The sequence below is a fragment of the Equus przewalskii genome, chromosome 28 (genome assembly GCF_037783145.1).
Source record: "Equus przewalskii isolate Varuska chromosome 28, EquPr2, whole genome shotgun sequence".
Taxonomy (NCBI): Eukaryota; Metazoa; Chordata; class Mammalia; order Perissodactyla; family Equidae; genus Equus; species Equus przewalskii.
Window position 1 is genome coordinate 25,779,610 of NC_091858.1, and position 24,690 is coordinate 25,804,299.

General features: G+C 41.3%; 1 protein-coding gene across 17 annotated transcripts in view; it reads right to left on the reverse strand.

Moving 5' to 3' along the window:
• Positions 1-338: 338 nt before the first annotated feature.
• Positions 339-24,690, reverse strand: part of TENM3 (teneurin transmembrane protein 3) — a 2,420,957-nt gene continuing 2,396,605 nt past the window's right edge. For all 17 annotated transcript variants that reach the window (XM_070598205.1, XM_070598211.1, XM_070598209.1 and 14 more), the window contains 6 exons: positions 22,915-23,090; positions 21,351-21,586; positions 13,502-13,798; positions 8,765-10,376; positions 5,926-6,056; positions 339-3,854 (listed from right to left, as the gene is read on the reverse strand). In XM_070598205.1, coding sequence (XP_070454306.1) covers positions 3,099-3,854; positions 5,926-6,056; positions 8,765-10,376; positions 13,502-13,798; positions 21,351-21,586; positions 22,915-23,090 — 3,208 coding nt within the window. In that variant the 3' untranslated portion in view covers positions 339-3,098. The remainder of the gene's footprint in view (positions 3,855-5,925; positions 6,057-8,764; positions 10,377-13,501; positions 13,799-21,350; positions 21,587-22,914; positions 23,091-24,690) is intronic.

Sequence of the window (24,690 nt, forward strand, 5' to 3'; positions counted from 1 at the left end):
TTAATTAAGCAGTTATTGCCAGGATCACAGGAACAAGGTCTGCTCTTGAGTAGTAATGGGCAGTGTTTTTTTTTCTTTATTCTTCTTTACAGAGATAATGTTTGGCTTTGTGGGGGCGTATTTAATGTCTTTCTAAAGTAGGACATGGGAGAGTCCCCGTGAAGGGCACACTGCTGAGCTGGCAGTCTGGCCAGAGGACACAACAATAAAAAACAATAAAATAAAATAAAAGATATTACCAACTGGGTTGCAGGTGAATTATCCATTTGCATCTTTCACCCTAAAACACAAAAGCAATACTGGCTAGCCCAAGATTTAAAAAAATATATAAACACACACACATTGGGTTGGCTTTTATTGGAATGCCTAGATGCAATCTATAGTCAACAAGTTATGGAAAATTCAGGTCACATATAAAGATAAGAAGGCAAATGAAAAGAACAATACAAATCAGACAAAATTTACATCTCAAAATATCATGAAAGCATTTTGACTGGCTTTGCCTAAAATACTTTGAATATCAATTTCTTTTTTGTAAGCTAATTCTTTTCATGATACTGTCCCCCCCCACCCCCAACTCTTAGAAAAAGGTCTCTTGTTTACATATTCCCCAAGGTCACTATTTCTTGTAAAAGCATGTCCAGATCACAAGTCTTTTTAGAAAGAAATAGGCTCATTATACCTACTAACAAGACACTAATTGGGTTGATTTGACTTCATCTAAGATAAGCACCAGGAGATACTCCAAATTTGTTAGTTATCGGTGCCAGTATAAAGGGCCAGTCCATGTCGAGAAGGGGATAAGGTTATGATTTCACTTCTGTGATGTGGTACAAGCTTTTCATGGTCAATACATCAGAAACATTTCTGAGAATTCAGACTCAGAGCCTATTTCAACCAAAAGTACTTACAGCATGCTCAGCACAGTCCTGCAGAAGTTCCATCGAACAGAACTGCGGACACCTAAGTTAACAGTTAAAAAATAAAATGTAAAACAGAGCCATGTTTATGTGGTTTGAAATCTCATAGTTTTCTAAATTTGGGCTTCGTAATACTTGCCAAAGGATTCCAGGATAAAAAATATTAATGCTAATCTGTGCTTTCATTCTAATAAAATATCAGCATTCATTAGAAGATTAATTACTTCGGTATGTTCTACCAAATACACAAAGACAGTAATAGCACTGATACTGTAAATTCAGTAGCTATTTTGAAACTTTCCCAGCCAATCTGTTTAATAAACACGCCTACTGTGCAATTTAGAGTATGTGATACATACAAAGCGGTTAGAAAATTATTTTCAATACATCACTTGAACCTTTATATTTACGACATGTTCACTTGCTATATTTTATCACCATTATACAGAGAGGAAAACAGTGTGTACTATAGCTCAATGAACTGAGAAATATTTTCTAAAAATATTTTTGTGGCTGAATTTAGCGCTCACGAAAGAGACCTGCAGGAGCGGCTGAGCCGACGCGGAAGCGCGGATGACGGCTGTGCTCTGGCCGCGCGCACGGTGCGGGAGGCACGGCTGCCAGGTCACTTCCAGCTGGATCTGCCACCCACCCCGCTTCCCCGAGACAGAGCAGAGCCTGCCATTCGAATCAGCTCCCGGGATGGTTGTGGCGTGTGGGCTCACATTACAGGAGCTTTTGTCTCCCTTTTGGTCACCCGAGGGTCCAAACCCAAGACCAGCAGAGCGACCCTGAGCGTCTCCATTTGGCTCTCTCGCCACTGCTCGGTTTCTGCTATCTTTCCTAGATTTTAAGACACGTGTTTGTGGTCATGACTTCATCAGATTGTTTCCTTCTCACAAGTGTTTCCCGGGCATCTGATGTGGGCTCTCGCCTCCGTCATGAAATAAAGCCTCAAGGACCGGTAACAGTAAAAACCCTGTGGTTAATTATATCAGCCCCCCATCGACTCTGAGGGCCCAGAGGGACACAGAACCCCTCCTGCCCTTTTGTTGTTGTTGTTGTTCATATCTTCCGTTACATTCCACCAGCCTTAGTTTTCCACTGTGCCTCTTAGTCAATAATGGTTGAGGACACTAGCTTGATGAAAAGAGAAGGAAGAGAAAAGAGCAGTTCTCTGACAAGCCACCCACCTAGGACCGCACCGTCCTATCCATCTAGTGATAGAAAGCTGCACGTTTTTTCAACCTAATACAAAAATATTAACACTTCTGGACATTATAGGCATAAGTCGTTATATCTCTACAATATAATAATTTATACTGTACAGCTATAACAGATAAAAGGTGCAATCCTTTTAAAAAAAATCACACGGTTCACATGTTTTTATCATTTTATTTTTAAGTATAAACTTTTTAAACACTTTACATAAATTAACTCCTCTGAGACTAATATTTGATGTACAGTAAATTGTAATTCATATAAAAATCCATAAACAACTTGTCTCACATAATTTACAAAAAAACCAGGGTTTCCTTTGCTTATTGGTGACAAGGATTCTACTTGCCAGTTTTTTCCCCAAGGCAAACCACGTTAGCACTGTAAAGTCCGTTAGGAAATCCCCGCGGTGGCAGAAGTCACTCGTGCCAATGTTCTTTAACAAAGCAGCACAAGGAGAGTGGCTGGGTTGTCTAGAAACAGTAATTTTGCCCCACCTTTTAAAATTAACAGAGATATAGCTCACATCCTATGCAGACTACTTCTTGTAAGCAAAGGTCGACAATTCGGGAATTTTGGAAACACTGTATGCCTTTTTACCTTAGTTAAACACAGTGCCTCAAAGGGACACGCGGCCTAGAGGAAAACGGGTAGGCCTTTTTTTCCTTTATTTATTTTTCCTTTTAATACTTCCAGTCTCACTGAGTGCAGCGATACGCATATGTAAACATATTCTTTAAAGCCGATCACCTTTAAGGTCATTCAGAAAAAAGTTTTCTGTTTTTGTGGATTTTGTTTTAAGAGCAGTTTCATTCTCCTGGAAGGCTCTTCTGTGCCGGAGAGTCCCATTCGGATTGTGCTACAGAACACTGATCTGAGCAGAGGTGGGTGGGTTCGGCTCCGCAGCGCCCCGGCTGGGGCTGGCTCCAGCGCAGGGGGCCGCCCGCGGGGCCCGGGGGGTTACCTCTTGCCGATCTCGCTTTGTCGGAGGAACTGGATGTTGTTGGCGCTGTCGGCCAGCTCGGGGTACTGCTCCACCGAGAGTACGTAATACCCGTCGTAGCCCTGCACCTTGCCGGCGCTCAGCAGCTGTCGCTTCTCGCCCTCCGTCCAGAGGCGCGCGCCCTCCTCGCCGTCGCGCACGCGCTGCTGCTCGCGCGCCCAGGCCCGGGCGAGCGCGCGCTGCCGCGCCTGCTCCAGGATGCGCGCCTTCTCCTCGTCCAGGGTCATGCCGTAGCGCACGTGCAGCGCCAGCGCGCCAAACTGCATCTCCACGTCGGCGAACCTGCGAGTCCTCCCGTTGACCACCGTCGTGGACTGCGACACGGTCACGTTGATGCCGTTCTCCAGGGCCTTGCGGCCGCTGGTCAGGCGCAGCGTGCCCAGGTCGCTCTCGGGCGTGGTGGTCTTGATGAAGTAGTGCGTGTCCTTGCCCTCGATGGTGAAGTGCAGGTTCTCCAGGTAGAAGGCGTTGTTGAGCACGGCCGCCACCTTGATGCAGTCCTCGTTGGCGATGTTGAGCACGTTGGTCTGCACGCGGCCCTGGCTGACGGCCAGCATGACGCCCTTGCCGATCAGCGACTTGACGGTGGCGAACCACAGCCACGACTGCGCGCCGCCGCCCTTGCGCCGGCTCACCTGCACCTCTGCCATCTTCCCCAGGGACAGGAAGGCCTTGGCCTGCCTCGCCACTTGCTGCTGAACGCCGAAAATGGGCTGAAAAGCGAACACAGAACAGGGGGCCGGTTTAGAGAACAGCTGTAGGTCTTGGTTGCCGGGGAGCCAGGCTTCCTGGCAGCGCTCCCTCTCCTGACCAAAAAACGGGGTGTTGGGGGGAGAGCGCCACGGCATTTATTAAAACCTCAAGGGGTTCTTTAGAGATGAAAAGGCTTAGAAAAGACGCTGGGGGGAGGAATGAACTCAAGATCCCCTCCCCCCAAGTTGATCCAAATGTGTTTTGAAACGTCAAAAGAGGTAACTCCTTCGTGGATTAGTTAAGAGCTCTTTAGTTTCTAACGTGGGCAAACATTCACGTGTTTAGCTTTTCTCTTTCAATTTCTACCTGTCCTTTTCCCAGCCCTGCCCTGTTTGGGGAGCCCAGCTTATCAGAACCTCCATCCCAGCAGCTTTCTCCATGGGAGGCCCAGGAGGAAGCATCAAACGCAGGGAAGGATTTGCAAGCTGGGGGTGCTCGGGGCCGGATCAGCGTGTCCCACGGTATGTGCTTTGAAATGTGTGCGGTTTAATTTAGGTAAACTCTGTACCCTCTCCGGGTAAACACAGTTTTCAACTGAATTTTGCCAGTGTAACTGCAGGGCCGAAATGTACAAGGATGAATGCACAGCCCGACAGCTGGAGATCAGTATTTATTACTTTAGGAAAACATTTATTTTTCCGAGACTTAGGGACAGTGGACCATCTATACTGGCAAATGTTTTAAATTGGGGGCATCTTAACTCAGCCATTTCTTATACTACCAGATGTTTGTCTGGCCAGTGTTTCGCAAATGGAAACATCTGTTTCTTTTGCGGCAGTGAAAGAAACATTTGTTTTTCTGCACTTGGGGCAGCCTCAGTGTCTTTGCCAGCGATTCCCTAGGCTGTCCTCATGGTGCATGTCTCTTGATGGAGAACCTGAACCATATTGAAAAGACTGCCTAGGAAAAAAGCTGGCAAGTCCATTTGTATAGTCAGACTTAAGTGTTTTCAGGCATGTTGGAAAGTCACACACAATTAGGACATGCTTGTTCAAATGCTTTAGGAAACTCCAGTATGTCTTTATGGTACTTTATCATGGTAGATATAGTTGCAATTAGAAATGTTAAAATGGCTCTCAGACCCTGGAAACTTGATGGGCTTTGCTTTTTAAATGTAAAGGTGACATCTGAAAAAAGGAATTGCTTTTATGTTAAGAATGAAACGTGTACCAGAAAACAGAGGTATTGGCACTGTGTACGCTCTGTGTGTGTTTTAGCCATGCTTGCCTTTTCTCTTTGTATTCATGGAAATTAAAGGAAATTGCTCAAGGTGGGGGGGAATTAATCTTTCTAAGAAACTCTGCACTCTCTTCTTATCATTATGGGGTAACCCAATTTCTTGATCTTTAATTATTCTTGCTTTAAGCTAGAAATTCTGGTGTTTTGTTGTGCATTCCTTTCTGATCTCTGACTGGTGGGACTTAAAAGTGCCATTTTCTGAAATGGCAGCTTTGCCTTTGCAATTTTCCATTCTTTTATTTCTCAGAATAGTTATAGGCTTCCTGATCTGTTATTTTCAGGAAGACTCCATAAACACCTAATTGTAGGTGGAGCCTTACCAGAGGACATTTTATTTTTAGTTTTAGTCTTTTCCCATGAAACACCGCTAATATTTTCAAAAAGTTGAACTTTGTGGCATTGTTTGTGGGCTGATAATTTGTAATAGGAATCCCCTGCCCTCCTGTTTATTGTGTCTTTGCCTTCAGGTCCCAAGGGCCATAAATGTGTTTCATGGGGTTCTCTGTAGAAACCGTGCACTTAAAAATGAGCTTCTGCATTTTATTACCTTTTGATAATGTCTTTCCATGTTTTTATTAGCATCACTAAAAACAGATTTAAGTCTGTTTAACAGGCCCCTGGTTTGCTGAATAGAAATGCAGAGGGAAGGTTGTTTTTCTTCCCCAAACGAGTAAAAAAATTAAAAACTGTCTTTGGTACAGTTTTCACAAAGGTAGTTGGATTAAATACGGGCAAATAAGACACAAGTAAGCCATTTATCACCTTTTCATAGTTTTGCTTTTTGTTTCTTACCGGTATATCATCCCACTGCTGACTCTTCACAAGTTCATAAGAAGGCTCTGTTAAATCAAATTTGGGAACAGGGAATCCAGGAATAGCATTGTGCAGATGGAAGCCAAATGTCACCAGCCAGCTGTTAACATCTAGGAGAAGAATGTTCAAAATGAAAGATGTTAGAGTTATACAGTGCTTTCATAAATTTAAATTCTCACCTTAAAGAAAACCCCAAACTCACAAATAATAACCTCAAAAAGAGCACACGTTTGCCTTCATCCTACAGTTCAAAACCTACTCTCTCATTTTAGACATGAAGACAATAACCTCAACTGCAGAACTATGGCAAAGGCTACAGAAAATGCAGAGTAACAGATACTCAGACAGACCAATAAACTGTCATACGTGCTAAGTTGCATCCTGTGCTAGTCACAGGGGCGAGACACAGTAATAATGCAAAGCAACATGAAAGAGACATAGTGGTTGAAAACAAATGAAATTTGTTTTGTAGTTAGTAAAGGCTGGTCTTAAATAGAAGTTGTGTGTTGTTAGCTTTCAAAAGCGATTGCCCAAGGATATGCAGAGTTCCACAACTCATTTTCTATTAATAAAAACCCCAAATTGAGAGTATTAAAATCAACAGTTGATTCTTAATCAAAGATGAATGCTGAAAGCTGGCAAAACTGGCCAAGGGCACAGAAGTTCTGATTACCATCAGTTATGCCTTCAAAGGCTCACTGTGCACAGGTGGAGACAAACTTTTTGGGGAGAGAACCTGGAAACCTTTAAAATGGTATTTTAAAATATTGCCATGTGACTCCAAAAGCCATTAAGCTCAGAATAAGGCTTTTATTCTATTCGGGAGGTTATAATGTTACAGAACTACTCAGCAAGCTTGCAGCTTTATGAGTACGGTTGGGTGTAGATGATTTTATATATTAAGCACATTGCTGGAAAATTCGAAATTGCATTTCACCTAATATATTTTATGCCATTCCATCTCTCTTTTGATGTTTTTCAGAAAATGCTGCTATGGCATTCCCTGCAGTCCACGTTGCTAGGAGAGGATGAATTCAGGAGCCTTTCCGTCAGCCCCCGTCAACACCTCTTAAATAACCAGTGGTACACTGCTTGTCAGAATGATGGAAAGCCACTTGTTTCCTATTTCCGTCTCTAGGGCGCAAACTCTCACCTCATCACCAGACTGGCAGGTCCTTTGTCCAAACATCATAGGGCTATAAAACCAGTGGTAGTCTTCCTAAAAAATGGATGGGTGGTGGTGGTGGTGGTAGTGGTGAGAGATAAACCTCAAGTTCATCATGTAGGAGGGAAAATGATCCATTGTGTGTGTGTGTGTGTGTGTGTGTGTATAAGATTACAGAAATAATCTCCAAAAAATGTTTTGGAGAAAATTATTTCTCCTGAATGGAAGAGTATTGGGGTCAAAGGTTGTCCCCCTATGAACAATGTCTGCGTAACAGTCAAAATCAGAGGGTCTTAAGTATTGAAAAGCATGGCCTAAATAATGGGACTGGAATGCAGATGTGTGCTGGAAAACCCTGAAGGAGAATACCATAAGGGTGTTGCTGAATCAGGATGCCGAAAGAAGGGACTTACAGCTGGTTCACATGGAAGAGAGATAAGAAAAGCTTCAGGCAGTCTGGAAAAGCAGGAGGCAGATGTGAAATGAACAGGGGGCAGCATTTTGAGAGCGGTAGCAAGAACTGAGAAAATAGACATCTCGGTATGACTCAAATATCAAGCACGAAAAGAGACAGCTTGAAGGAATGTCTAATGCAAGCCAAAACAAAACAAACCCAAACCAAACTAAAATCAAAAAGAGAAAACAGGAAAGAACGTTCCTCCAGGAAACATAAATGTGGCGGAGAGGTTAATGTAGTCGTGTAATTCAGGAATGGAAGGTGGAAACAGGAAGATTCAGAATTCTTGGGGTAGAGGATGAGGGAAGAAGTCAGCTCACTAAAGGGAACTAGGGTAGTGCTTGCAAGGACCTTGTCTGTCTCACATCCTGATGGTTCTGTGGTGGCAGAAGTGGGATCCAATGTTTTAGATTGGATCATGCAGTAAACTTGGAAAGATGTTAAATCTCTATCCTGAAAATTACCCCATATTGGCAGAAAAATTAGTGAGTCTATTAGTAGTGTCGCTGTGCAACTGATGGGAGAAATTGTTCCAGTATTGTCCTGAGGTGAGAGTTGTGAAGACAGAGTTAAACAAACACCTCCCAGGGATGAGACGGGGGGAGGGGGGTGGGTCACGCCGTGTTGTGTTTCACGTTGATTCCCCCATTAGAACTTTACACATGTATAAAAGAGAAAAAGAACATCACACATTTGTAAAGTCGTTACTATTTAAAGTAGAGTTGTGTATATTATTGTATTTTATACCACAAGGTAGGCATTGTTATCCCCATTTTATAGTTAAGAAACAGACTCAAAAAAACTCTGTGCCTTGTCTATAAAGCCATGCAACTTGTAGGAAAGGAGTTGGGATTAGAACTCCAACTTAGGGACTCCAGGCTCATTATGTTTTCTGTCACCCCTGTGTCACTTCCCTTCCTTAAGTGTCTGGATTCTGTATCATTTCAGAAATTGTGGCCTTGGGCACTGGCAGGCAGAGTAGGAACTAACAAACTATGTCTCAGTTTCCCTTTGTGGTTTCTCTATGGTTCCGTAGAGAAATAAATGCATTTAAAAGGTTAGGCATTTGATTTTGTGTGAGTAAAGTGTAAAGGTGAAGAAAGCCACTCCAGTTCTTTTGTGTATTAATGTAATGAATAAAGTAATTCAGGACTTGGGAAGGCAAAAAAAAAAAAAAAAAAAAAAATCATGCTTACCTGAGATGTAGTCTTTCACATCATGGATTTTGCTTGCAGGGTTGTTATTCCTAAACATATACAGGTTAAAAGGAGCTGGGTCCTTCCCAATTCTTTTCCAGATTTCTATGTCAGGCGTTGTCCATCGTCCTGCCAAAATGTCATAATCTCTTTCTCCAAAGTGGATTAATTTTGTGAGTGGGTCATACAAACCACCATGAAATCCAATTACCAGCTGAAAGTCAATATTGGAGTCAAAATAGATTTCACCATACGCCGTGTACTGAATCTGCTTTAGCATAAGCCCATTGCTACTGAAAACAGCCAGTGGTGTCCCTGTGTTATCTGAGGCAATGTAGAATTCATCCCCACTGCTGATTTCCATGGCAAAAAGGTGTCCTTGGAGATCATAATAGAGGGAGGTAATTTCTGAACTTGAATGGTTGTAAACATGAGTAATCCTAGTGGGATAAGTTAGGTCAGCATAAAAAAACTGCAGGTGTTGTCCCAGACTGGTTTTACTAGAAACTCTCCTTCCCAGGCCATCATAACGGTAGATCACTGTCCAGCCGCTGCCTTTACTGTAAACTCGAGTTAGAAGCCCCTTGGAGCTATACTCGAAGATCTCTGTGCCTCTTTGACGCAGGAAACCATCTTCATCCAACCGATACTGAACATCACCTAGTCGAGTGATTCTGTCTCGCAGGTCATAGCGAAGAGGTGTCAAACGTGCACTGTTACTGGGGTTCAGTAAATGGAGGTTTCCATTCAGATCATAGTTGTAACGCCACATGATCTTTTCATTTAGATAAACTGTTTGGAGCTGTCCATCAACATCGTATTCATAAGCATATTTGGTAGTGTTGGCAAAGGGCCCTATTTTAATCTCTCTCTTGGTTACCCGACCCATGTTATCATATTGAATTGTAATCCAGTACATGAGTGACCTGAATATCTCATATTGAATTTCCTTGATGCGGCCATGAGCATCAAAGTGCTTCGTGTAAGTCATTACGGCTGTGGAAATGATCTGGTTAATATCATAATATATAACTCCAAATTTTCCAAACTGCTCGACTTTGCCAGAAATGTCATCGAACTGATAGAGATCAATGGGCAGTGGAGTTTCATTGATGACGCCCTGCATGCTGGTCACTCGAAAGCTGTTGTCATAGCTGTAGTCAAATCTCGCATTTACCATCCCATCTTCGCTAAAGCGGAAAATCTGTCTGTCAATCAAGGGGCCAATTTGCCTGTATCTAATGGTGCAAATAAAACCATCACTCTGGAGGTTTACTGTTTTTAGGACGCCCGCTGTTTCATCATAGGTAAAACTGACTCTTGTGCTGTCATATAAAATTTCTGAGAGCCTGGTCTGCCTTCTGTACTTGAATAAGACCCTCCGACTTGTACCTAAGAAGGCCGTTTGCAGAAGCAGCCCTTCCTCATTGTAGTCTGTGATGACAGAGGCATTGCTTTCTGGGGGGTTGTATATGTTTCGGTAGTAGCCAATGGATCGGATGGTCTGCATGGTGTGGCGAGCCACGCTGGGCATGGTGATGGCGGACAGCCGGTCCCACATATCGTATTCAAAGATGTATTGCCGCTGGCTATGAAGCAGAAGAACCATGGACTGCAAAGAGAAAACATATTGTTCTCCAATATTTGTGAACGGGGGAAGCAAAGGCAGATCTGGTGACCACAAATACACAGAAACATTTCGCTTGGGAAAATGATGTTCATTTTAATTGAGTTATCCTTGACCTTACATGTTGTTAACGATTCCCTGCCTAATTTGCTTGGATGCTTAATTGTGAGGGGTTCTGCAATTAGTGGCTCAAGATTCATAATGTGCTCCTTGTCAGGACTGTACCGTTCTCTTTGCAGGCATTCACAGCCAAGTAGCAGCTTGTCAATGGATTCGCATCAGTCATAATACAAGAATGGGCAAAGCTGCTTTAAAGACAATATTTCATGGAGAAAACAGCATATGGGAAATTCAATCCCATCCATAATTAGCAATGTTTAGTAAGGTGGCTTTTCCCCCTCATTTGACTGAAGAGCCACTCAACTCATGTTTTAATTTCCAGTGTATTTAAGGGAGGAGCAAAGCATTCAAAAATATTATTTTATGAAGAAGAGGCATAAAATTAGCCAAAAATGGATAATGTGTACATCCAGCATCAACATCAACAAACACTGCCGAGTTAACCACTCGGTGAGTGAGAGCTGTAAATGCCCTGCATAGCAATATGGACCCAGGTATGCTTTTCTTTTCTTTTCTTTTCTTTTTTTTTTTTGCAAATTCTTACATGGCATCAGAAATAACAATAAAATCTATATTTTGAAATTTCCTTTGGTTAAATCTGATTTGTACCTCAGGTGCTGTAAGAATGGTTTCTGGGCTACCTACCGCATTGGTGCTAAATTATGAAGTGAATAAATATATAAGTAAAAATAAGCTCTGCTTATTTTGCAGGTAATTGCAGACAGACAAAGACATTAATTTATCAGGGCGACCCAAGAGAGGATCAACCCTGAGGCTGGTTAAGTAAAGCTAATAGTAATACAGAGCACGGGCAGATTTTCTGAGGAAGCTTCCTCTAAAGCCTGTTAGACCAAATGGGATGATGGCAGAACTGGGAGGATGGTCAGGTTAGGAGCCTTCCAAAGACGACTTCTTTGCTTTTGACATAGAAATACGTAATGCCTTGTCCAAGGCTCATCCTTTGTCTCCCTGTTGTCCACCATCTTCAAAAGCAGTTTGCATGACTAAGGCTTCTGTAGAATCTCCTCTGAGGGCATATCTAGGGGCAATTTGTATGCAGGCTGTGTAGTAAATTTCTTGACAGCTGTTCCTAATAGTTTGCGTTCTTCTAAGGAAGGCTTGGACTACTGCTGAATTCAGAGGAAGTAGGACCTAGTCTCGCAATTATTTAAAATCATATCTGAAGGTAATTAGTAAAATATTTCTTGTTTTCCTATGAATGCGTTTTGGCTTAGTGAGCCTCTCCTGGCAAGGACATGGAAATAGTGTGGGTGGCTTCTAGGGATCTGCGAGAGATGCTGAGAAAGTACTTGTTGGCTTTTCCGATCCCCACTGATACGTGAAAGTGATCTCAGTTCCTGCTGGTGTCATTTCGTGACGGTGGCTCCTATCAATGACATGTTCTCTGGCTCCCTTTAAACATCTTTCAGTCACATTATGATCACCGCTATCAGTTTTGGGGGTCTGGGTATTTATATTTTTGTTCCTCTTCTCTGTGATGTACCTAATTTAAATTGGGAAGAGTGTTCCAGAATGAAGCAGTGATCCACTCCCAGTTTCTTCAGGGAGAACTTGTCTTGGGGCTTGTTAGGTTGGAGGGTGAAATATTTTGCAGGTGTCAGGATTTGTTCCCAGGAAGGTGTGTAGGGGGCTTCTGGTCTCTCAACAAACAACCACTTAGATGACTAACTGTACAGTGGGATGGTTAGTGTAGAGGGAAACTGTCATCAACAGGCATAGTCCGTAGTCTCAGGGGTGAGTCTCTTCTAAGGAGAGCAGATAAGTGGGTTTGCGAGAGGAGAGACTGACAAGTGGGGTCCTAGCTGGAAGCGTTCCAGAGTTGGAAGGCTGCCTTAAGATAGGTGGCATCCTACCGTAAACTTCGAACCTGAAACTGGTTCTCAGAAAGCATGGTCCATGTATAGGCCAACTAGAATTAGACGGGATGACTCAGGTGCACAGGGTTAGGTTGAGACTGAGGAGCTGTGTAGAGCACCTCTGATGAAGAACAAGACTGTGTGAGGCGAGCATGAGAGTGATGGGGACGTGAGTTCTTGAATGACAGAAGTCATCCTGTGTAACGTGACTAAGGGTAGAGGCAGGAACTGTTAAGCGGTGAGTTTATACGTCAGGCTGCTGTGTGACTGGTGGTGGATGCCCTGAGGTTTGAGAGGTATCAGAACTCAAAACCGAATCATTTTCTAGCGCTAACGTTTCTCTCAAAGGCAAATGAAGCATTCCATGAATATGCTCTTTGGTGGGTTATATTTCTTAAGAAAAGAATTATAGGGGACAGTCCTTTTCCTTTGCTTTCACTTTGAAACCTCTTGGCCCCAGTCACTACTCCAAACCTCTCATCGTAGAAATTAGCAGTTTGCACATGTGTAACTTTTGAGTCTCGTCGTACTGTGCACAGTTCTTCAGAAAGGGGAAAACCTAAGCCAGGATGCTTACCTTTAATATGCAGAAGAAAGGGGAGATGCCACAGAGTACCTGAAATGTGGCTTTCTAAAAAAATAGCCTTTTTTTGGTTGATAATGCATAAATAGGATCTATATGCTTTTTATGGTTATGTTGAAGCTCTGCCAGCAACAACACAAAACTGACAGCTTTCACTGTGCAAACGGAAGGCTCTTTCTTAAATGAAAGAGCTAGAACGGAGATTATTTACAAATGACGTACATGCTCCAGGTCTAATTTGTGAATGTTGTCGATGTGTAAGCTTGGCAGGTGGACAGTGTTATTGCTTGTTTGTTTGCCACATAAATCACTTAAAAGGGGCTCAGACAGTAGAACTTAACTAAGGAGAAACTACTTTGTTAATGCAGAAATTCATCACTGCTGTACCAATGTGACTGACATATTGATACTTAGAATAAGAGTTGGATCTCAGTCATGTGCCACCATGTTTTCCCCTGTAGTGCTCTGGGTAACTGCTGAAAAATAGCACTCATTGCTTCCCTGTTTTTCCCCTCTGTGTGCAGGCATACCTTTTCCAAGTATGTGTAGCTCCATGTTTTACCATCAGCAAAGACCCGAGAGACGATCCGCCCCTGGCTGTCATAATCAACTTTCTCGCTTGTAGTTCCTCGCTGGATGCTGGCAATTTGACCTGTGGATGAGTACGTGACATTGACGGCCATCAGCTTGCTGCTTGGCAGCCAGAGAGTTGGGTGCCCTGACATGTCGTAGGCGATCCTCAGTAGAAATTTACGGTGGTCATCATAGATCTTTTCTGTCTTTGTGGTTCGATCAAAGTCAACGGAAAGGAGGTTTCTGCCATTAACCTGTTACAACACAAACAAGATGATAAAATAAATCATGTGAATCCAGGACCAGTCCCTTATTACTCTTCAGCGTCCCCACTATTGTTTAAACACCATTTAGGATGATTGATTCTCTTTGTCAGTAAATTAATTTAGCAACTTCTTGGGTACAAGTGCAAGGCAGTAGATTAACTGCTCTTTTAAAAGGTTTCATTAAGCAGAAAGACAGCCTGGCATTTGTTCAAAACCTTTTCAATTAAATTTTGTAAACTTAAGCAACTGATAAGAAAAATACCAAAACGTATTTGCTTTAAAGTTTGTTCAGAAGATATGGAGGTGGTAAACATGACATCTCTGTAAATTACTCAAAGCTCCTCCCCCCATAAGACATTGGAAAATAATTGCTTTGTGGATTAATCATGGCTACATTAAATAAAACAGTGGTAAGTGTGACTCTAGCCCTTTGAAGAGCAGTTAAGTAGGAGCTGGATCCCACATTACTGTAAATTATTAATGAGTTTAAATAGCAGGAGGTTACAAACATGATCATTGCTTTTGGCCAAGTGCTGAAATGTCACACTTTTTTAGAATGCCTTTTTCTTTGATAACATCTGGTTAACTGGCAGGAACTTCAGATCCTCTACTCCGGCATCTACATGGTCTGACCACTGTGCTTAATTTACAAATCTAGCACCATGTTGTTTGTCATCGGGCCTCTGTGTGGCTCTGTGCCATGTCCTGAATCTGGGACTACATTTGGCTGTTATTGTCTGTGATCCAAGGCGTACACAAACCAGCCTTCATTACTGCAATGGAAATGTGGCCTTGGTTAAATTCTACTTTACAAACGGTCTACAGTGTTTGCAGACTGGGACCGCCCAACAGTGAGCCCAGGGCCATTCGATTCTTTGGTCTCCCACAGCACCTTTGTGGCAGTGGCGGCTTGTACATATCAAAATGCTCCTGAACTATCTGGATTGTTAAAAATTAAATGGGAAACTCTTAATTTTACATGATCATGTCTGAGCTCTAAAGAACCTTCAAAATGGACAGCTCCAGCTGATGAATTATACACACACACACCATACACACACCTATGTATGTGTAAATAAATGTGTATGTACATATATAATATACATGTATATTTATGGAAAATCTAGGATAAAACTAGTGTGTGCATTGTATCATTGACATCAAACAAGTCCCGGGAACAAATACTCCTTAAGCTTCAACTTTTCCAATTAGCTGTTCAAGGGGAGTATTGTGAAGTCCATGGAAAGGGAAAGATAGACGCTAAAAAGAAGTTCAAGCCTTACAGGCAAAGTGATTTGCAGGGAAAAAGCACCCACAGAGATGATGCATAGAAAATGAGAAGGCACAGACCTGGATGGAAGTTAGGAGATCTTAATTTTTCAGTTCTGTCATTTCAGATCCAGCTGATGTAGGGGAAGAAAAACCCCACTGTACCATAGCAGGTATTGGTATGTATTGATGTGTGTGTGTGTGTATGCATGTATGCTCATGCATGCTGGGAGGAGGAACGCAGGAATCAAGATGCTGCTCTCATAGCCGGGAGGACCTAGAGGCAGCCCGACTTTGGGCTTTCTCTGAATCTGTTTTGTCCACGTGTAAATAAAGAGGTTGGCTAGAGCCCCTAGCTGTGTCTTTCAGTAATGGGACATGATTCTGACCAGCCAGCTGAAGGGTCTCTGGGCGTCTGTTTTCCTGTGTGGCAATGTCTGCGTATTAGCTGCTCCCTGCCTTATGTGAATTTTGTGTAACTTTATGAGTTTAGGTTTGCAGAATGCTTTGCGTACCTTGGAACAAAGCTCCTAGCTAATGTTACAAATATATATTTGAAAGTCTGTAGAAAGATTTCATCTGATATCAAATTGACTCAGTCCTGAGGTGGCAGAATCCAGCTCTTCAGCCTGTATTTGCACAAAATCTTTGACGCCTTGAGAAGAGGTTTTGCACAGTTTCAGTGGTTTCTTAGGGCTCTTGTGTTTCTTAGATTGTGATTTAAAAGAAAAAAAAAAAAACCTGACTGTTTAGGTTTGCCCTCTTTTTTCCTTCCTTAAGTTATTCCAAGCTGCGAATAGCCATGCAAGACCGACTGTGTGGTTTCCATGGACTATGAACCCACAGCATTGCCTGATCTGTTTGCATTCATCACCATTTGTATCTCACTTCCTTACTGCCTCCTTAACCCCCCTTATCTTGGCAATATTTCCTCTGGTTAGAGCATAAGAAATCAGGGCTGCAGGTCTGGTATGATTGTTTGGTTCCTGAATGGCAAAGAGACAGGTCCGGAACCCCTGCCTGCACCCTGTACTGGGCTTCTGACTTGTTCCTTGGTTTGTGAGTATGGCTACACAACACCAAAGCATCCAGGTGAAAATCAAAGGGTGTCATTACTGTTGCCACTGTGTCAGCTGCCATACCAAACATGTCACCATATGGAAACATCTACAAGCACTGTGAGACCAAACATCTGGATAGAAGTGTACATTTTTCTTTTTATCCAGACCAATATTGTATGCAATGCTTTTCTTATGTCCTCAAACTGAAGTAATGAGGAAAGAATTAGATTGTGGCTGTGGTTTCCCCCACATTCTTAACATAAGCCAAGGTTTTAACCATTCTTTCAGTTTCCAGACACCAGCCACTGTTATTCAATATGTAAAATTCCAAAAAATACTGACAGATCTTTTGTTTTTTCTATCCCTCCTCAACATGCCCAGACTTTCTCCTTTGGGTGTCATGAACAAAGCGCAGAAGTCCAGGGACATTTCCATTCTAGTCTCACTTAACTATACCTCTATGAAATCATGGCAACTTTGCAACCTTTTTTTTTTTTTTTTTTTGACAATCATAAAGCCCCAGCATTGTTCCATGCCCCAGTGTCCTTTTAATAAATATTTTTAATGTAAAAAATATCAAGTTAAGTTGAATAGTTCATCTAAGATGAAAAACCTTCTATCGGATCATGACTATACCTCCAGCCATAGAAAAATGACTCCAAATGTTGTGTCTGGATAAGAGATCACCATGAATTCCTTTGTGATATACAGCATTTCTTTTAAGTAAGCATGGAAAATCCCCATTTTCAAAGATCATGCCCAGCATGACTGTCATTAATCACAACAACCCTTTGATATCGGGAGGGGGGTAGTTATTTTTGTTCAGGAATACTTGAAAAACTAAGACATAAAGCACAGTAGGATTATATTCACGTATCTGGAATGTTACAGAGGGACGGGAGGAAGGGCTGGCTCATCACCCAGTACACTTGGTGACAGTATCACGACTCCCTCGTGTCCCTGTTAGAACATCAACGGGCTGCAAAGTGTTTTGTGTCTCTCCACACGGCAGCAAGTGCTGACTGCACTGTACAACCCCATCCAGGCTGTGCCACTCAGATTAAAGTGAGAACAGGACATCACACAAACGTGCCTGGCATGATAAGACTTAAATGTGCCATCACATTTATGTATGCCTTTCAACACGCTCTTGGCTTTCAAATTTTGAGAAATTCGTTTTAAAATAATTCACTACATTTTTTTCCTTTAAGCATCTGAATTCTGGGCAAGTTCAGAAGATGAATTTTATTAGCAGAATGCCATTGTAATTTTTTGTAACTGATTTAAGGCTGGTTCCAAAGTCCAACATTGTGAAAATTTAGGAATATTTACGAAATATTATAAGAGAAGGACAAGCAACTATTATGCATACACCTTTAAAAAAATTGTAGCTAGAAACACACGAGCTAGGGAATCGTCTCATCTTTCCTCTGCTCCACTTTCCCTCATCTCTATCACCATCTCATTTGCTTGTTATTCCTACTGTACTCGCCCCTTTTCTCAAGCATTGTTTCACAGAAAATGCTTTTCATGTTGCTAGTTTCTTCTATAAATTTTCCTTTTCTACTCCTTGCTTTTAAAAAAAATTTGAAACTACTATATCTAGTGTTCTATCTATTATATCTATGTAACTGTTCTATCTGGGGTTAGGTTTGTTTCTAACAGTCAAAGATTTGCAAGGATGTGCTATTCATATAGCTTCTCTCTTAGGAAGATCTACATGCAATGAAATAATCCGTATTATAAGGTTTTGTCCTTCTTTCATTCATTGAATAAATATTTGAGTGTCTGGCACATAGCTCAATTTAGGTCAATAACTTAAGAATGAAAAGAACTTTCTGCTAGGAAATAATGAAAGCTAAGAGAGGAGGTGCTCGTGTCTCAGAAAAGAGAGGGACGGAAACCGGTGGCTTTCCGGGCTGATTCGGATTGCTGCTGTGGCCTCGGGTCTCCCTCCCTTCTTGCTCTTCTCTTTTCTATTTTGGCAGACTCCAGGTCCAGTCCTTAAACCGGATTTTCATATCATCACTTTCTCCCTAGAATTTCTCTCTTAGAATCCACAGAGGAATGAAATTAGCAGCACTGGCACATCCAATCTTATCTTGAAAGTAAGAAACCCTCCCTTGCGATCTCGGCATTGTCTCTCGGAGAGCAATCACACCTATCAGCTGGAAATCTCCTTTCATTGTGACCGAACAGGCCATTTGAAATAGTATATTTTCTGAAATGTCTTGCTGAGGCATTGTGCTTCTGCTATTTAGAAAGAAACTAACACCCATAGGCATTAGTGCACTAGTCTCCTCCTCCCCAAAGGGAGGTATTTTCTTCATTTAGAATCAGGAAGAGGACCAAAGACTTCAGATTGGATTTCCCTTCTTTTCCTCCTAATTTCTTTTGATGTCTAGAAAAGCAGTGTGACAAAGAAAAAAGGATTCACTTAGACAGCTTGTCTCAAAGAAGAGCAGGCAACATGTTATGTGGTCAGTTTCTGGGCAAAGTGTTTCCCATCCTCTTCCCTCTTTTGTGCTGACATTCTCCTACCCAGGGTGCTAAATAGCTCTTTCCTAGCCACCTGTTGTGTGGGTATAAACGCCCAACGTTTGCGTTTGTGGTTGAGATTCTCTGGGTTAGGGTTAGGAAATATATAATCATGCCTTTTATTTTCAAAGTACTTTCACAGTCTCATTTGATTCTGTAACAATTGTGTGAAACAGAAGCAGGGTAGGGTAAATTTCATTTATCCGTATTATAGCTATATATATATATATTTATATATACACATATATATATAATGTCTATGTTATAATGGCATAATTTATTTTCTAGATGATATATTATTTATATTATAATATGGATATCATGATATAGATAAGGAAAATGAGGTTTAGAGGTATTATGATTTTCCCATAAGGTTTATTATTAGTAAAAAGTGGAGCCTGATCTAGAACCTATATGTGTGTGTGTCTGTATATATATATATATATATATATATATTTTTTTTTTTATTGGTGACAAAGATTGGCCCTGAGCTAACATCTGTGCCAATCTTCCTCTATTTTGTATGTGTGATGCTGCCACAGCATGGCTTGATGAGCAGTGTAGGTCTGCACCAGGGATCCGAACCCATGAACTGTGGGCCACCAAAGTGGAGCGTGCAAACTTAACCACTATGCCACTGGGCTGGCCCCTAGAACCAATACTTTTTGACTTCTAGTTCAGTACTGTGTCTTCTTTGGTGTGCAGAATGAGGAGCACAAACATGAGCAGGATCTTTGTGTGTTTTGATGAAGTAGGCCCTGTGTCTGAGAACTGGTGTGGCTCTGTGTGTGCGTGTGTACCTGTGAATATGTATACCGTGCCTGCTGTAGGAACAGTTGCGTAAGATAAAGCCTGTGAACTAGCTTCCAGTTTGCAGTGGTCCAAGGCAGCAGGGGCCCTGGGAAGAAGTATGCAGTGACAGCAGCAGATGGGGATGCAGGCAGCTACTGACTCCTCAGTTCAGTCGAAAAAAAGGCAGGAGCTGGAAATGACGCTGGCAACAGACAGAGACCCTATGAGAGTGACCTGAAACAAGTTTGAAACTTGTTTTCCTGCCCGTCACTTCAACCCTGATCTTGTTCTTCCTTCTAGTGTTCTATTGATTTTTCTTCTCACTCCTCTCAATGATGTGACACCCCTCCAGCCTGCCCTAGTTCCTGCTGGCCGGAACTCCTGATCCAGGGGCTCTGGAGCAGGGGCATCCAGGCTCCCACAGCCTGGGGTATGCGTGAGGTGGGAGCATGAAGCACTGGTTCCAGCAGACCATGAATTTAGAGTCCCAAGCACCTGTCTTGTAATTGAAGTGGAATCAGAATATAACCCGTAAGTTGAATACCGTCTGTGTTGTACTGATTCTTTTTTCTTCATTTCTATTTCCTGGAATAGCCAGGGACAATATGTAGTGACTGTTTCTTACCCTGAAGGATTGTCCCAGATAAAAAATGTTGGCTTGTTATAATAATAATTTAACCATTTTTGGTGCAGAAAAAAGGACATTAATGGTATGCTCCATGTTTTGTTCTCTCTCCATGAATTTAAGTAATTTTTTTTGGTCCTTCCATTCTTTTTTCTTTTCTTTTTTTGGTGAGGAAGATTAGCCCTGAGCTAACGTCTGTGCCAGCCTCCCTCTATTTTGTATGTCGGATGATGCCACAACATGGCTTGATGGGTGGTGTGTAGGTCTGTACCTGAGATCTGAACCCATGAATCCCAGGCCACCAAAGTGGAGTGTGTGAACTTAACCACTATGCCACCAGGCTGGCCCCTTAAGTAATTTTTTTTTAAATGGCAAGGGATGTAATGTTAGGAATAGTTATCTACATTTATCGGATAAACTAAAATCTGTTTACTAATAGAAAGAATGAATCAGGTTCAGTTTATAGTGGTCTGAAGGTGGTCTCTTGTAATCTGTGACTTAGTACTTAGTCCATGTTGTCTTTGCTGAAGAGCTATCATAAATCACGTCTTACTTTCCACATATATTTGGCCCACAATGTGAACGGGAGAAAGAAAAACACCAACAAGGTAATGCAGAGAACATTTTGCAAAGATCAGTTACACTAGCCTAATCAGAAATATCATCACATTCCGCATAAAAATAATGTGAGTCAATAGTGAGGAGGCAGTAATTAGGTTCTGACACTGATATTTTTCTGTGTCCCAACTGTACTTTAAAAATATTGAGAATGCAAAGAAAGAATCCACCTCTCCATAGCCAGCCCATCTCTTTCCATATAGATATTTATGATTTGGAAAACTGTCAGTATTTAAGCCAATTCTTACTTATCCCCATGCCCGTATTAGGAAGCCATCACTCCTAACTGAGTGGGTAAAGGAAAAGTATAAGATTATTAAGATAATACTAGTCAAACAAGAATCAGTTGATGTCCAGGTGATCTGGAATTGTGCTATCGGCAATTTCCTAATTTCCCTGGGAAGAATTTATTTTTAATCATAGAAATATTGAGAAAACCTTTTCTCAAATAGTTGGCTTTTATTACAAATCATCCACTGGCTTGACGGTTGGCTATAACGCATGCTCTTGGGTAAGACGCTTCACCGCGTGTGGCCCTGGACACATGAGGGTGGACAGAGACCCGCCCTCACAGACAGGTCTTCTCCATGATACAGAGAACTGGGCCGCCATCACCCACTCTCTGACACTTACTTACCCTAAGCTTTCGACCAAAGACATTGACTTTTCCTTGGGCTTGCTCTTTTCGGAATCTCCATTCCACCAAATTTTGACCGTTTTCACCAGGAAGAGTCATGTTTCTTTTGGCCACCGTTGGATTGGCTGTGCCAGCCAGGACGTGTGGCTCTGTCTGGTAGTGCGAATCCAGACCGCTGGCGTAGATAATTCTAAGAGAGCCATCGTAACCAATCTGGTAGCTGTTTCTTAACTGATCTAAAAAACAAGAAGCAGAAAACACGAACTCTTGATATGGATTAAATACTCGGTCGGCTGTGCCGTTAGAAGTGATATAAATTTCTAAAACGACTCAATTCCATTTATAAGGAAATAAAAAGTATTCAATGAAGTCTTTGTAGAAAATAAGAAAACAACTTTGATTTCCGGCATTTCATGCTGTAACATGTTTGGCTGAATATTAAAGGCAAACTTTAGGGGACTTTAAAGTCCTTCTCCACTTACAGTAGATTTCTTTTTCTCATTTGCCTGATGAAATAAATGAGGGCTCAGTCAGCTTCCATGGAATGTGCCATAAATGTTTTGCAAAGAGCCAAGTATGTGCTCTTTTAGGAGGCTGATGTGTTACCTCCAAGGTCTTAGAAGACTGCCTCTCATATATGCATTCTTATATCCTTTATCAAAGATCTTTCGGAAAGATTTAATACCTATACTTGTATACCAGAAAATATAAGGTGATATTCCCCCTGAAATTGACTTTAAAAAAAGGCAGTCATCTTATATTTTGTACAAAAAAACCCTCTCATATTGTGTAGGCTACTGCCTCAATTTAAAATTGTTGATTAATACAGGACCATTTGGGGAAGAAATGAATTCACACAATACTAATTTTAGATGATTATAGAGATCACCTGACAGAACTGGTTAAAAAAAAAATGAGTCAAAGAAGTTTAACTCAGATTTAGTAATTATTCTTAGAGCTACAACCTCACCATTGCAATTGTCATTGTAAATAGGCTTTTTCAAGATTACATCAAGAAGGAATATGGCAGGCAGTTCCATTATGGAGATATTGGAAATATATGCCTATAGACTGAATGAAAAAAACAAAAGTCCAGATAGTACATAAATGAGTACTTGGTATTTGGTATAAAATTTCCAGTGACCACATCATATGCAGATTCAAATACTGCATCACGCATGGATTTAGAAAATGCTCTGCCTCAAATTACCGTTCTTCCAGGGCCGTGAGGATGACATGCTCTGGAGAACGGTGGATGACTCAGAAAGGGTCTGATCATGCACGCGAAGAGTTGGAATTAAGTCGCTTCATTAAACAGGAGTGAAAAAAGATACTATTTCTAGGTTAACATATTGTTTTATATATTCTGTGATTTTTAAATATGTATACATTACTAAATAAACATTACATGTAGACATTAGACTATTTCATCAATATCTCCAGAGGTTTCTATTTTCCCCTTCCCTTTTCTGGTTCATCTTAGAAAACGGAGGTTGCCACATTCTATTTTGGGTGCTAGTGGTACTTTAAAATGATCGGTTGGAAACTATGCTTTTGTGTTTACCTTGAACCATGGTGTAGAAAGAGTCGATCGAGGACAAATTTGAAGTGATGCTGACATCTTCGTCTCGGCTGGAAGACTCAATGTCCACCGTGATAGCCTTGTCCATGTCTCCATGAAGGTTTGTGACCACGCCGGTTGGAAATGTAACATTTGTCAGGCGACCTTCACTGTCATAACTAAATAAAAGAGGCATTAATTTGTTTAACTAGAACCTGCCGGTCCTTCTTCCTTATAAATATGATAGGCAGCAATATTAGCTGCACAGATCTGGAAGAATATTTGTCTTTGCGCAAGAGCTATGCAGAGTGAGGACTTCAAACATGCTTTGAAGTAATCAAAAGCCTGTTTAATATAGAAAAACCTCACCGGTGAGAGCCAGAGTAAACAGACCAGCTCTCCATCGCAGCACATTATTCTTTGAAGTGTGACCAAAATGCTCCCGCACAGCTAATTTGCTGTTTCAAAGGGAACATGTTTGCTGATATTAAATTCCTTAGTATTCCGCCATATTTTCTACAAAGTAGATTTAATTCGCTGTTACATCAGTTTTTAAAGTTTTACCAACTTACGTCCTCTAGGGCAGTGCGATGTGAATATATATATATACAACTTTGTCAAAACAGTATGTATACATACATGTATGTATTTGCATGTGTAAAAACATTCTTTTAGTGCCTTGAGACATCTTCAGCAAATTAATAAAATAAAGCCTTTTAACGGCTTCCTTATTTCTCAGTGATTGACATAATTTGTAATGGTAAATTGGGACTTAAATGTTGGCGGGGGTGGTGATAATCTTTCTTGTCTATACTGACGTTGTAGGAATGGGTGATATCTTGAATGATGATTTATTATGTTTGCTGAAGTGAGATGTAATATTTCCTGACATTTAATAATTATTTACTTTTTTATTATATACTTACTCTTTTTTAGCATATACATATAAAGGGAACTTATAATTTAAATGTTAACATTTTTTTTTTAAAGATTGGCACCTGCGCTAACATCTGTTACCCATCTTTTTTTTTTTCCTTCTTCTCCCCAAAGCTCCCTGGTACATAGTTGTGTAATCTAGTTGTGAGTGCCTCTGGTTGTGCTATATGGGATGCTGCCTCAACATGACCTGATGAGTGGTGCCATGTCTGTGCCCAGGATCTGAACCGGCGACACCCTGGGCCGCTGAAGCAGAGCACGCAAACTTAACCACTCAGCCACGGGGGCTGGCCCCTAGGATATATTTTTAAAAGCTGTCCTATAATCATAAATATACATTATAGATACAACATTTTACTAAAGAATTGACTTTTTTGTGACTTTTCTATTTGTGGTAGCACCAGAGAAAATTTCAAAACTGACAATGTGGCTTGAAGAAAGAAAAAAAAAGAAGCAAGTTCTGGATGAAAAACTAGGGACTTCGTTGGGCCAAAAATATAGTTAAGATTGGATTTCAGATTGATAAGTTGCTTCATTAATAAAAGGTCCAAGCAAAATGGAGACTTGAACTGTGTCCTACTTAAAATGAGCCCAGATGCAGAATGAGCAGAGAAAGAATCTTAGGAGTGACAGACAGAAGTTACCAGGGGAGGAAAACTGTGGGGGAGGATCATATTAATGGGTGTAAATATGGGACAAGGAAAAAAAGAGTAGAAAAAAGTACTTAAATGATATTTTGGAATAAAAAGGTAGAGGGTTCTTGGAGAGTAAAAATTAGCTTTGAAAAATGTGGTTAGTAATTAGAAGATTCCAGATAATAAAGGTAGAGAAGATTTAGCCAGG